Source organism: Pistacia vera, unplaced genomic scaffold (assembly GCF_008641045.1).
Source record: "Pistacia vera cultivar Batoury unplaced genomic scaffold, PisVer_v2 Contig174, whole genome shotgun sequence".
NCBI lineage: Eukaryota > Viridiplantae > Streptophyta > Magnoliopsida > Sapindales > Anacardiaceae > Pistacia > Pistacia vera.
The window spans coordinates 1,193,558-1,206,303 of NW_022195833.1; the positions used below are offsets into that span (position 1 = coordinate 1,193,558).

The 12,746-nt window shown below is 35.8% G+C and overlaps 2 protein-coding genes and 1 pseudogene across 2 annotated transcripts; 2 read left to right on the top strand and 1 right to left on the bottom strand.

Annotated features, from left to right (window-relative positions):
• Positions 1-301: 301 nt before the first annotated feature.
• LOC116126073 (stress-response A/B barrel domain-containing protein HS1-like) lies at positions 302-1,410 on the top strand. The gene is made up of 2 exons (XM_031411782.1): positions 302-498; positions 927-1,410. Exons 1-2 carry the CDS (start codon positions 359-361, stop codon positions 1,114-1,116), a joined length of 330 nt encoding a protein of 109 aa, XP_031267642.1. The 5' UTR covers positions 302-358; the 3' UTR covers positions 1,117-1,410.
• A 322-nt stretch (positions 1,411-1,732) lies between these two features.
• Positions 1,733-2,275, bottom strand: LOC116126018 (pectinesterase inhibitor-like). The gene has a single exon (XM_031411714.1). It carries the CDS (start codon positions 2,273-2,275, stop codon positions 1,733-1,735), a length of 543 nt encoding a protein of 180 aa, XP_031267574.1.
• Positions 2,276-6,276: 4,001 nt separating this feature from the next.
• On the top strand, positions 6,277-7,823 carry LOC116126019 (annotated as a pseudogene).
• The last annotated feature ends 4,923 nt before the right edge of the window (positions 7,824-12,746 follow it).

Genomic DNA, 12,746 nt, shown 5'->3' on the forward strand with positions numbered 1-12,746 from the left:
TTTAGATTGGATTGTGACGCTATTTTTTTTTTTTTTTTAATGCGTTTGAGAGATTCGAATAACTTTTGGACCTTAAAATAATGTCCACGTCCCACCTACCATTTCTACACCAAATCATTTACACCTAATATTATCCTTGAGAAATTTATTTATTTTTAATGCACTAAGCACTGTGTTCCATAAGTCGTTCAAATAAATTATCTTGAAACGTCAAGTCTTTTCTTATATTACAAGATGTATGACAAGTCATACATCTATATATGTATGAATAAAAATATGTTCGGGGTGAGTTGGGCTGAAAATATCCGTATAGGAGCGACAAAGGTAGCGAGATTTAGAGCGCCAGAGAGTTTTGGAAATGGAAGAGGCTAAAGGAGTGGTGAAGCACGTGTTACTCGCTAGGTTCAAAGACGAGGTAAAATCAGATCAAATTGATCAGCTCATCAAAGGCTATGCTAATCTCGTCAAACTCATCGAACCCATGAAGTCTTTTCAATGGTAATATGATAAACACTCAATATGCGATCTTGTTTAGCTTATTGTTTTTATGGGTTATGTGGTTTTTGAGTTTTGGATAATCCTGCTTTGGTGTTTTTGATGGCGCCTTATTGAAAGATTAGAATACTCTTTCTGGGATTCAAAAGCAGTGCACTTTACATTCTGTGAAGAATTTACCAAACCTCGAGTTATTTGTCTCTTAACCTTTACATAAGCAGGTTTTGATGCAAAGCTTGAGACCTGGTGGCTCATTGGATAGTAGTATTGCTGCCCTTATAGCTGTTTAACAAATTACGCTTATAATATACTTCTCTGGATCTACACAATTTCTGGAAAATGGCGATGTTTAAAACAATAATTTAGTGTGGTTTTGGTGCCTGAGTTCAAAAAGATTGACCCTTTTGCCATTTTGTTATGTGTTGCAACAGGGGCACGGATGTGAGTATTGAGAATCTGCATCAAGGTTTCACTCATATCTTTGAATCTACCTTTGAGAGCACAGAGGGTGTTGCAGAGTATGTAGCTCATCCTGCGCATGTTGAATTTGCAAACTTGTTCCTGTCCCATTTGGATAAAGTTCTTGTGATAGACTACAAACCTACTACTTTGCGTTCCTGAATTGTACTGGTAATTCAGTCATCAACTGTATTGCTTTTGTTATCTCTGGATATTAGGTCCATCATCTTGAATAAGATTGGAGAATCATATAAATGTAATGCTGATGATGGTGAAATACATTATGCTGTAAATCTAAATATAAGAGAATAATTGGATACCCTCACATTCTGTCTGTTTCTTTTCACATTATAGCTTTTGGAATGTTTTTAGATTATAAATTGAACTATGTTGATGAAAGATATTGGTCATCTGGGCCCCTTATTATCCATATGTTCAATAAATATATGCTTGCTTACACTTTTGCTCTCCAAAGTTATTCATATTTAAGGCTGATGCTGATCCAATGTGTTGTTGAGATATTAACTTATTCTGGTGAACACAATGTGCTTCTCTCTAGGATCAATGATCATATGGGTAATACTCCAAAAATTTTACTGCTAAGTGAATGACTAGGTGGAGTCTGCATATAATGTTAATAGAGAAAAAAATATTTGAAGTTATTGACTGCAAACTGCTCTTAAAACTTTATTAAATTAGAATCTGTGTTGAAATCCATACTTGATGGATACATCTGCCACTGTGACTAAAGCAATTTGTTAGAAACAAACACGTTTCATCAGGGTATAAGGTTAGCAATAACCAAAATAATACTACAAATGTTATTTAGATCCTGGTTGCCCTTCAGGACTGAAGGATCCGCTGGGAGCCCTTTTAATTCATCATCACAATCGCCGGCTTCATCCATGGAAGCTGAAGCTGATAAATTGACACCCATTGGATCACCAGTGTTCAAGTGTTGTTGAGCATCACCAAGGTCACCAATGGCATTATCATAATGCTCAGAGCAAGTTGCGTATCCCTCCTTAAGTTTAGTATTAGTTGTTTTTGGGACTAATGATTGAATTATTTGAAGAGTTTCTGTAGCATTAGAAGTTGCCAAGTCAATAGTGATTTTGGCTAGACCTGGAAGATCTGCAGTACTTGCTCCAGGAGCTTGATTAAGAACCCCCAAGCAGAAAGAAGGATTCTGTGTCTTGGAACAAATATCATTAATAACACCCTTTGTCACCTTCACATTTAGCCTTTCTAATGAAGGTGCAACGAATAGCATCCCCAGTAGAATTGAAGCCAGAAAGAAGTAGCGTTTGAAAGAAGCCATTTTTGTGCTTTTTGGAGAATTATTGCTATAGGGAGACCTTTATGTAATAGATCAAGAGGGAGTCTTATTTGTGAAGATAAGCATCAAAATATATTGACAGATATGGCTTTAGATTATAGAATATCACAGTTTACAGTGAAAGTGTTAAAACTGTTTTTCTATTTTCAATTATACCAAGATAATATCAAATTTCACGTTCCAAGTATCACCATACGTGGCGTAGTTATATCATTCAACACGTCATCACTTTATTTACATAAAATATATATTATTTAACACATCGACACTTTATTTACATATTCAATGTTACTAAATTTCATGATACATGTGAAATTTGTAATATATTTTAAGATGATCCACTGATTTAGTATTGCAACTTCTTCGATGATCAATTTCTCCATAATGGTAGCAAGTTTCAAGTTTGTTATGCCGTTGCTATATACATCATCATTTTATTTACATGTAAATGATTTATATGGTCACGTTATCATTTTATTTACAAGTTTCAAGTGGTTTAATAAATAAAGAATAATAATGTAAATTAAAAATTTTAATTATTTATTTAAGAATAAATAATAACTGTATCAAGTGAATTATATTTCATGGGATGATAATAACTAGAGGTGTTCACCGAACCGGTTTTCCTTTTTTTTTTTTTTATAAAACTTATTTTTTTTATTTTTCCCTAAATTAAATTATAAATATAAACTACGCTATGAAGGTAACTATAGTTCATATAGACTTTCATTAAAGCATATTTGCGATAGTGTTAGTTTATATACAAATCACGTGTTAGGAAACAAATATGGGTGGGTTATTGCAGAGACCCAAATTCATTGAAATAAGAAAAATTCCACAAGCCTAGCGTTCTCTCTCCTACATATGCAAAACTGCGGGCTGGCTTTTTTTTTTTTTTTTTTTTTTTTTAATGAACCATCTGAAACAGCCTTTAGACAGATAACAATCATTTCTCAACTTTAATCGGTAAATAGTGTATGAAATAATTGGTATACTCGATCAATTGCCTTCTAACAGGCTCTTAAGTCTACTTCGCGCCTCCTCAGATAAACTTGAGCACCTGAACCTACGCCGCTGAGGAGGACATGACTCAGCACGGGCAGGGGAATTAAAGCAGATAACATATCCGTCAACTCTCCATGTTATTCCAACGGTCAAGTAGGAGTTTTATGAAGAAATAAATAGCTTCATCAGCAGTGGCGGATCTCACAATGGGGGCAAAATGTAAACAAAAAAAAAAAAAAAAATACACTTTTTTTTTTTTTATTACAATGAGCTTCAATTAAAAATTATAAAATACAAATAAATACCTTAAGAAAAACACAATTGTTGTAAAAATAAAACAATTTTCCTACAATTGTCCTGAACTAGTTTTCCTATTTTGAAAACGTTGGATAATCATCTCATTGTCAATTATATCAAATACATCTTTCTCAATATAGATGATCAAGCAATCATTCATCCATTGATCTCCCATTCGATTGCATAACCGATTTTTCACAAGATTTATTATAGAAAAAACATTTTCAACAGTCGCAGTCGCAACTGATAAAACCAATGCAACTTTCACAAGCTTGTACACCAACGTATGCAAAATTTCTTTTTTAAACCGAACTAAATTCTTAACCAAATCACAAATTCCTTATAACTCAGCAAATTTATCACAAGAACGTATGTTAATAATATAAATCTCAATCTGGTTTTCAAGTACCATCAACTCAAGTACAGAAAAAACTAATAGATAAAACTGACCAAACCCATTCTTCCCTCTCTTCTCTTCTTCCTTTTCCTTTGCTTCTTCTTCCTTTCTTCTTTATAGGTTTTTCTCTCTTTTTCTTTATTTTTGACAAACAACCCAGTTTATATATAAAACAACTTCTTCGAATTATGAAACTGTCCAAGATTCTCTTATTCTCACCATGACCTCACCACATTAGCTTTGTGATGTAAAAATGCTCAGATTTCTCCCATCAGTTAAATGCAAACCCAACAGTTCTTATTCCTTTCATTTTCACTCATAATAAAACTTTTAAAAACTAACCAATCCTCTTGCATAAAAATAAAAATCACAAAAAATATAAAATATATATACTAGGATTAAAAATAGGGTTTTACAAAAATAAAATCAAAACTAACCGTGGAGGCTGTTCCCAAAATCTCATAATAAGTGTAAAATTTAAATAAATATAAGACCTAACTTTTTTCAAAAATTGAGTGGGGACTCAAGTCTCCACAAGTCATTAATTGGATCTGCTACTGCTCATCAGTTGATGTTAAATATGACATTTATAATATCAAATCGTAAATGTGGTATTTAAAGGCTTTTCATAACCAAGAAAATCCAACAAATAAATATTTCTAACAATTAAAAGAAAACATGTTTAATAAATTACGATGAATGAATACTATGTTTGTTATCTTTTATGAATTTTATATATATACAATCGACTTTATAAAGGATTTGCTAAAGGAAATAAAAGAGCTTCAAGATGAACTGGGAGGAGAATTCAGATGATGAAGGAAGCAACAAGCGAATGTTAACCACAACATCGTGAAGCCAGAAATTTCAGTCAAAGTGGTGGGTTTCATTTGGGTGCACAGCTTCAGGTAATAGCAGTACTCTTCCTAAAGTTCAGAATCAAGACCTAGAATAACTAATGACAAGACACAACCAATGGAGGTAACGTACTTAAAATCCAATATATACGTATATAGTGAACAATTTATTCGAATAAGACTCTTCACACCACTCGTATATACGTGAACAACTTCATTCGAATAAGAATATATAAATTAGAAAATGACTTTCACAATTTAATAAAAAGCAACTCCACCTTTCTTTTTGTTCTCTTTCCTAATTTTATGAATATGTGCATGTATGCAGTATTTCAACATATTATTTCGTATACAAAATTTTTAATCAATTTATCATCATCATCATCATCTCATCTCCTTATTAAATTGCTTTTTTTATACATAAAAATATCATTTTTTTTGTCTTTATAATATAGTTTTGTCATTTACTATTGATTCGGGTTTATAGAAACAGTGTGTTGTAACCTAGTGGTAGTGTGTGTGCCAAGGTGTATAAACGACAGGGACTGTCTTCATCTCTTTACAAGAACATTCATTCATCAAGTCCACTTTTGAAAGCTTAATTTGATGGCTGCTAAATGATTGAAATTGGACAATAATTATATGCAGGCATCCTGTACAGTTCTAGGTTTGACCCGTGTGGTGAACATTTTTTCTCAATTATCTTTATATATAAATAAACTGTTCCATCTTTTGGATCTCCAATCAGAGAGATCAACGGCCACCTTATTCTCAATCTGTTTGTGTAAACTTTGAACACCTCTTTCGGCTCTGTTGATTTCATTAAGGCTTGGAAGATTTATGTACATATTAAGACTACTAAAGTATATGTTAAAATATCAACTTACCCTTAAAGAATTGAACCAAATCTTTATATTAATATATAAATAGATTAATATCCATGATTACCATTTAATATGAGCCTAATCAAAGACAAATATCTCTTTTGCTCATGATTTATCTGGAGGGTCGCAACCGTGGGATTGTCTTCTGAGTATTAAACCAACCCGAACTTGTTCATATTTCCTTTAATTATAATTAGGTGTACTTTTTACGTGTATAAAGCTCAATGCCATTATTTGACCTAAACATTAATTTCCAACTTAGTTTACTATTCCCAAGAAAGGCCAAATGATTCACCCAATTCGTGAATGATGAAGCACGAGATCTTGCCACGTGTTAATCCACTTGATCTGAGTTTTTCTTTTTGGCCCCACTTGAATCAAATGGGGACGTGCATGAATCTTCTCAACTTTGTTCTATTCTATTACTAATTATTTTCTCCTTCTCATGAGTTATCACACGACCGACTAGCCTGCAAAGTTGATAGGATTACATTCAAAAACCAATCACGTCCTTGACAAATCATAGAATTTATTCAAACTTAGATGGCCCTTCTCCCCACCGTTGATCAATCCTCCCTGTATCAAACTGGTGAAGTGAAGTTTGCATGTATGGATCCCTCTCGTTTCAGAAAGGAAGCCACCTTTCTTATGTGTATTGCTATGGAAACTGGCAAGTGTAACATCCTCACAGATGTGACACTGTATCATTGATACGCCACGTTTAGAAGTTTTAGAAAGTAGATTACAAAATTATACAATTCCCCACAACTACCCTTTCTTTCGAGCTATATAAAGGACTTTAACGCTTCACATATTTCATCATTCAGCACAACAAACAATCTTGTTCTTCGCTCTTTTAGTTCTTCTCTTTATAGATTTAATCATGTCTCCTAACTGAGATAACCACCAAAACACTACCTCTCCCACCACAGAGTCGACAGAGAGGCCGAAAGAGGGGCTTATGTTACGTTCTGGCCGGCAATGGAGATTATGTGAAAGGTTGTGGTGGGTTAGCCAAGGGTTAAGAAAGGCTAACTCTGCCTACCCTCTTGTTGTTGCTATTTTTGCCTGATGTTCCCGAGGATCACCGCCAAATCCTCGAGTCTCAGGGCTGTATGTTCGTGAGATGAGCCGGTTTATCCTCCTGAGAACCAGAACGATCGCCATGGCTTACTTATGTTCACAACTACTCTAAACTTCGCATTTGGGAGGTAAAAATATCAAAACTCTAAACCCTTTTTCACATGTTGGTGTAATCTTAACGTGGCATATTCAAAACTGGAAATAGTGTCACGTGGTGGCGGCATGTGTCTCACCATTAAAATTATACTCTTGTTTTGTTTTGTAGTTTGTGGAGTATGAGAAGATGATATATTTGGACGGTGACATACAAGTTTTGACAATATTGATCACCTTTTTGATGCACCGGACGCTACTTTTGCTGTTATGGACTGTTTCTGTGAGAAGACATGGAGTGATTCAGCTCAGTACAAGATCGGTTACTGCCAGCAGTGCGGAGAAGGTTCAGTGGCCAGCGGAGATGGGTCCCCTCCTCCTCTCTACTTCCATGCGGCATGTTTGGTTTGAGCCTCATTTTTGACTTACTTTGACCTCCTGGATACCGTCAAAGTCACTCCTCGACTTCATTTGCTGAGCAGGTTAATTAATTATTAATTAATAACTCTATATTTAACATGATAGCTGAAACATTAGAATTAACTGAATTAATTATATTTGCAGGACTTTCTAACATGTACTTCAGGGAAATCTACAAGCCAATCCCTCCCATTTACAACCTTGTTCTGGCTATGCTGTGGCGCCACCTGAGAATGTAGACACTCTAGACAATTGAAAGTCGTCCACTATTGTGCTGCAGTAAGTGTTAATTTCTTAATTAATGAAAAATAGTCTTAGTGTAATTGACTTATATAACAACGTTATAATTGTAGGGATCGAAGCCATGGAGGTTCAAGGAAAGAAGAGAACATGGACAGGGAAGACTAAAAATTCTTGTGCAAAAATGGTGGGATATTTACGGGATGAGTCTCTTGATTACACAGAACATTAATAGCAGTGCCTGGCAACAATGAAAAGCTTGGAAGCTGTGATGGAAGCCCTGAAGGAGGATGAAGAAGGGATGTGGTTCACCATAGGAACGCACCATCAGCAGCATAATTATATATATTAGCAACCAATTATAATTGATATATATAGCTAACGTATATACAATAAAATGTTTATGTTATGTTATAATGCGCAGTACTTAATTTCCAAGTTTAAAGCTGTAATACTGGAAATGAAATGAATAAAATTAAGTGGCAATATTGGCTTTCTTTTCTGTGGCTGAGTTTTTGTTTGTGAATTCTGATAAGAGCTTGAATGTCTATATTTGTTAGTGATTTAATAGGTTATTTATGGAAAATGTGTTAAAGTGTGGATTGGATTATTTGTTTCATAAATACCTTATGGGATCACGGGTGCATGTTGAGTGTTTTCAGGCCAAACATGGTGTTAAAGGGAAAAAAATGATTGCGATAGGATTCATGACGCGTAGGAACAAACGGCACAAGAATCAGGGTCGAAATGAGGGAGTGTGGCACGTCGAAGATGTTACGGAAAATCTGAAAATTCTCATCATGAGTATGCCTCGATGTTTCTGTCATAACTTGCGCTATCAAAGTCGGAATTTGACGATTTTGGTGGCGTTGGAAAGCTTATCAGAGAGCTACAAGTTGTGTTTGAGACTTTATCCAATTCGAAGTTTACGGATGCTTTGGATAGAAAGAACGATTGTGCGGTGACACATTCTTACCGCCGCGGTGATGGGTCACGGGTTGTGTTATTCATACCCTAATCTGAATCTGAATAGGCTAAGTTTCTAAATTTTTCCTAAGCACGACCAAGAACCCGAGGGATTATAAAGAGAGTTTTTTAAGAAATTAAAGGCTTTTGAAGGAGGAAGAAGAGCGGTACCAGTTGGAGATCGGGATCCTAGGAGCTCTCGTTCACCGATGAGAAGTTTTTATCTTTTCTTTCTTGAACTGATGTCATTGAATAGAATGATGGATTTTGTTATTTTCATTATGAAACTAATTTCTTTTCCAGGGCTAAAGATGTAGTCCAATTTATGAACATGTATTGATGTGATGTTGATTTTTATTGAGAATGAATCTAAGTTTATTATCGTGTGTAATGCTTTCAATTCTCAAGGGCGAGAGTTGAAGATATCATGGATTGGGTTGAGATCGAGAGATGAAACCTGATTTGTCTTGGTATAAAACCATAGATTGAGCGAACGCTAGAGATAGGTTACCGCGATCTGTGAGGCTTCGGGAAATTCTATAGAAATTAATGATCTCTCGCTCCTAAATCCAAACTTAGAGATAACTTGGGTTGTTGGCTTAAGGGTTAATTTGCTAATTGCTCGAGAGAGAGTTAGTGGAATATTAGGGGATTTGACTTTTAGAAACGCTTAATTAGGGTAACAAGAAATGTCAATGGTAGGATTAAATTGGTGCGAAATCTATGCCCTAGGTTTAGTCATTGATCTTTAATCAAACTGTTTATAAAATTTTGCATTTATTTAGTTTTTAGTTTGTTACTTTTTCATTAAATTCATTCTTAAAATTCAGTTTAATCAAATAGCAAAGAATATAATAGTTTGGTACTTGGTAGGTAGGCTTGGGATTCGACACTCGTTTACCGAGCTTTATTACTGCACGATTTCGTACACTTGCGAATAGCTGTCAGTTTTTGGCGCCGTTGCCGGGGAACTATTTTTTTTTTCTACCAATATCAATACGAATATCTAGTTGCTAATTTGATTTGTTTATTTGCTCAAAAATAATTTTTATTTTGTTTTGTTTTTGTTAGTCTTGGAGAGCTTACGTTCAAAAGGTGGTGGTGATCTTAATCCCTTAGACCCTAAAATCGCAGAGAACAATCTGACAGTTAAGAAAAGTGTGGCAAGCAACAACTATATGATGCCTTTGGAATGGAATTTTTCAGGAGAGTAACAGGAGTTCATGAATTAGATTTAGACAGTACAGCTTTGGCCTCTCAAGTTTAACTATTCAACAACAATTGGGTATGCACTCAAAGTTAATGCTATCAAGTCTCCTACTTTAGTTTGTGAAATTAGAGATTGCCAAAGACGAAGTCCGTTTGCACAACTGAACACTTCAATTACGTCAACAACTTCCAAAGAAGGCAAGGAATCCATATTCCAACAAGTATACCCCAGCATGGCAGAATCATCCTGATTCTCTTGAGTAACAACAACGATTGTAAGCCACCTTGTGGTTATCAAACTCAAGAGAAGAAATCAATTTTGGAAGATGTACTTACAAATCATTGAAGAGACGAGCAGAGGTTTGAGAAGACTGACATCCCTGTCCAAAATCAATCAGCCTTATTAGGAACCTTGAGACCAAATTGGGCAAATTCATAACATATTAGCGGGAAGAGTTCAAGGAGTTTTTCCCGAGTGATACAGAGAAGAATCCCAGAAACAAGAGCATGCAATCACTTTGAGGAGTGGACGAATGTGGAGAATTCAGAGGGTGGAAAACAGAAGCAGAACAAGAGAAAGATTTGAAGGAGAGCAGAAGAATGATCGCCGTGGTGATGAATTTTTGTCGCAATGATCGTGAAAATTTAAAGAATCTCATCAGCAAGAAGGCTGATCAGCGCCTATGATAATGGTGGTCGCGACAAGCGTTGAATGCTCCAATTCGTCAGAAGTTTCGGACTAGCCGCGTTGATGAATGGTGGCCGTGACGAGCACACATTTGAGCAGAAAACCCTCGTCGAGCCAGGCAATCTGCCATACCCACAACGGTTGAGAATCAGAAGCTCGACAAGCAATTCGGTAAGTTCATTGACATGTTTAGAGTTTACATATTAATATTCCTTTGTTGATATGCTGAACAGATGCCGAAGTATGTGAAATTTTAAAGGAGATCCTCACGCACAAGAGGAAATTTGTAACGCTCCACTTGAGGATGTAGCTAATGTTCTTATTTTGCTCTTATTTGAGCGGGTTATTATTAATATGTGTTCGTGGCCCTTAGTTGAATGGAGGTAGTGGTTTGGTTAAGTGTTTGCCTTGAAAATTATGAAGATGGCGAAATTTAGGGGTACAGGCTTCGCGGGGCGAAAAAGAAGCTTCGCCGCGCGAAGTTGTGTTTTAGCCCGCGTGTGCAGTCGCTGGAGTGCGCCGCGGCGATGAATTTTCTTGGTGCGAGGGTCGGCTGAGAAATTTATGGAAGTTTGATACTTCTTCCTAAGGCAATTTAACCATTCTACCCCTAATTAGTGGGAAAAGTAGGGAGTAAAAGGTAAGGAAATTTCATGAAAAATATGTTGGTGTGGGGGTGTGATTGTGATGACTTAAGAATTAAATGGAATTCCCAAGGAAGAGTAAGGGCAATATGGGAATGCTTGCCCATAAGTTGAGTTAAAAGGATTTAAGTCATTGCAAACCCTTCATTCATTCTTCTTCTACCGCCATTCTCTCCCACCATTTTCTCTCAATTCTTCCTTCAATCTTTAAGGAGTTTTGAGAGTTTTTAGTTGGATCTTGTAGAGAATTAATCTAAGACATCCTAAGGTAAGGATTCTTGTTTTAGATGGGGATTTATTATGTTTTGATTAAAGTCTTAGTGGTGGTTGTTATTTAAAGTTGTAGAGAGGAAATCAAGCCACCAAAGGAAAGGAGAAGTATTAGAGAAGCTATTTCCTCACAAGGGTAATTCCCAATCCAAGTTGGATTTGAGAATTCTCTTCAGTAGAGATTTAGTAGAAATGATGTATGCATGTTATATATATGTTATGAGAAATTGGTAGAGATATATGTCTACTTGTTGAGAAAATAAGTTGAGAATGGTATTTGTTGTGATGAGTTGAGATGAAGTTGGATGAGATTGAATATATATTTTGGGAGTGTTCCTCTATGATTGGGGTTATGCCCATGGAAGGGAGTTTATTCCCATTTTTGGTGGTTAAAAAGAGAAATAGAGTTGTAGTTGAGAGAGATTGTAGATGCACATGGTTGTTTGATGAAATGCCTAAGAGAAGCATGAAATGAGTTAGAACCTTACTTATTGCAACATTGCCTATTGGTATTTCTTAAGTGCATTAATGAGCATGAAATCCATATGCATTAATTGTGCATTTGAGAAGTAGCTTGAGAAAGAGTAGAGAACTTTGTGACTCACCTACTCTAAGCATTAAGCTACACTATGAATTTGTTTGAGAAAGAGTAGAGAACTGTATGAATACACTACTCTAAGAGTAGAGAGAATGAGAAGAGCACTAAGAACGGTTGGTGCTTTGTGATCTCCACCGATAGGTATGAGGATGGGGTTGGTGCTTTGTATCTCCCCCGAAAGTTGTGAAAAGTGGGTTGGTGCTTGTGATCTCACACGAAAGTCACGAAGTCACCAAGTCACGAAGAGTGGGATGGTGCTGTGTGAACTCCACCCAGCCATGCCTCCGATAAGATGAGGCCGTGACATACACAGCCGTTAAGTAGAGAGAGTTGTGCGAAAGATGAGTACTGTAAGGAAAGAATTAGAGAGAGAGGTTACGGGGACAGTCGAGTAGAGGATACTTACTAAGCATTATTTCGTGCTCACCCCATTGTTTTCTTATGGTTGCAGGATCTAGGTGAGAACGCGGTTGGATGGGCGTCAGCAAGCGAAGAGTAATAGCACACTGTAACACCTTTTGTAAATGGCCTGTTTTGTATAATAATGTCATATGTAATAAAAGAAAAATTTGGGCCCATTTACTTTTGCTTTATAAATATATTCTACTTGATATATTTTCAAGTATCCTCGTGTAAAGCAGTTTACAAAATTCGAGAGGAACCGAGAAAGTATGCTGACGGAGGAATGCAACGCGTGATTCAGAAGAAACTACCACCTAAATACGAGATCCAGGGATTTTTACTATCCCTGTATTATGGTAGTTGTTATTTTGATAAAGTGTTAGTGATTTGGGGCTAGTAT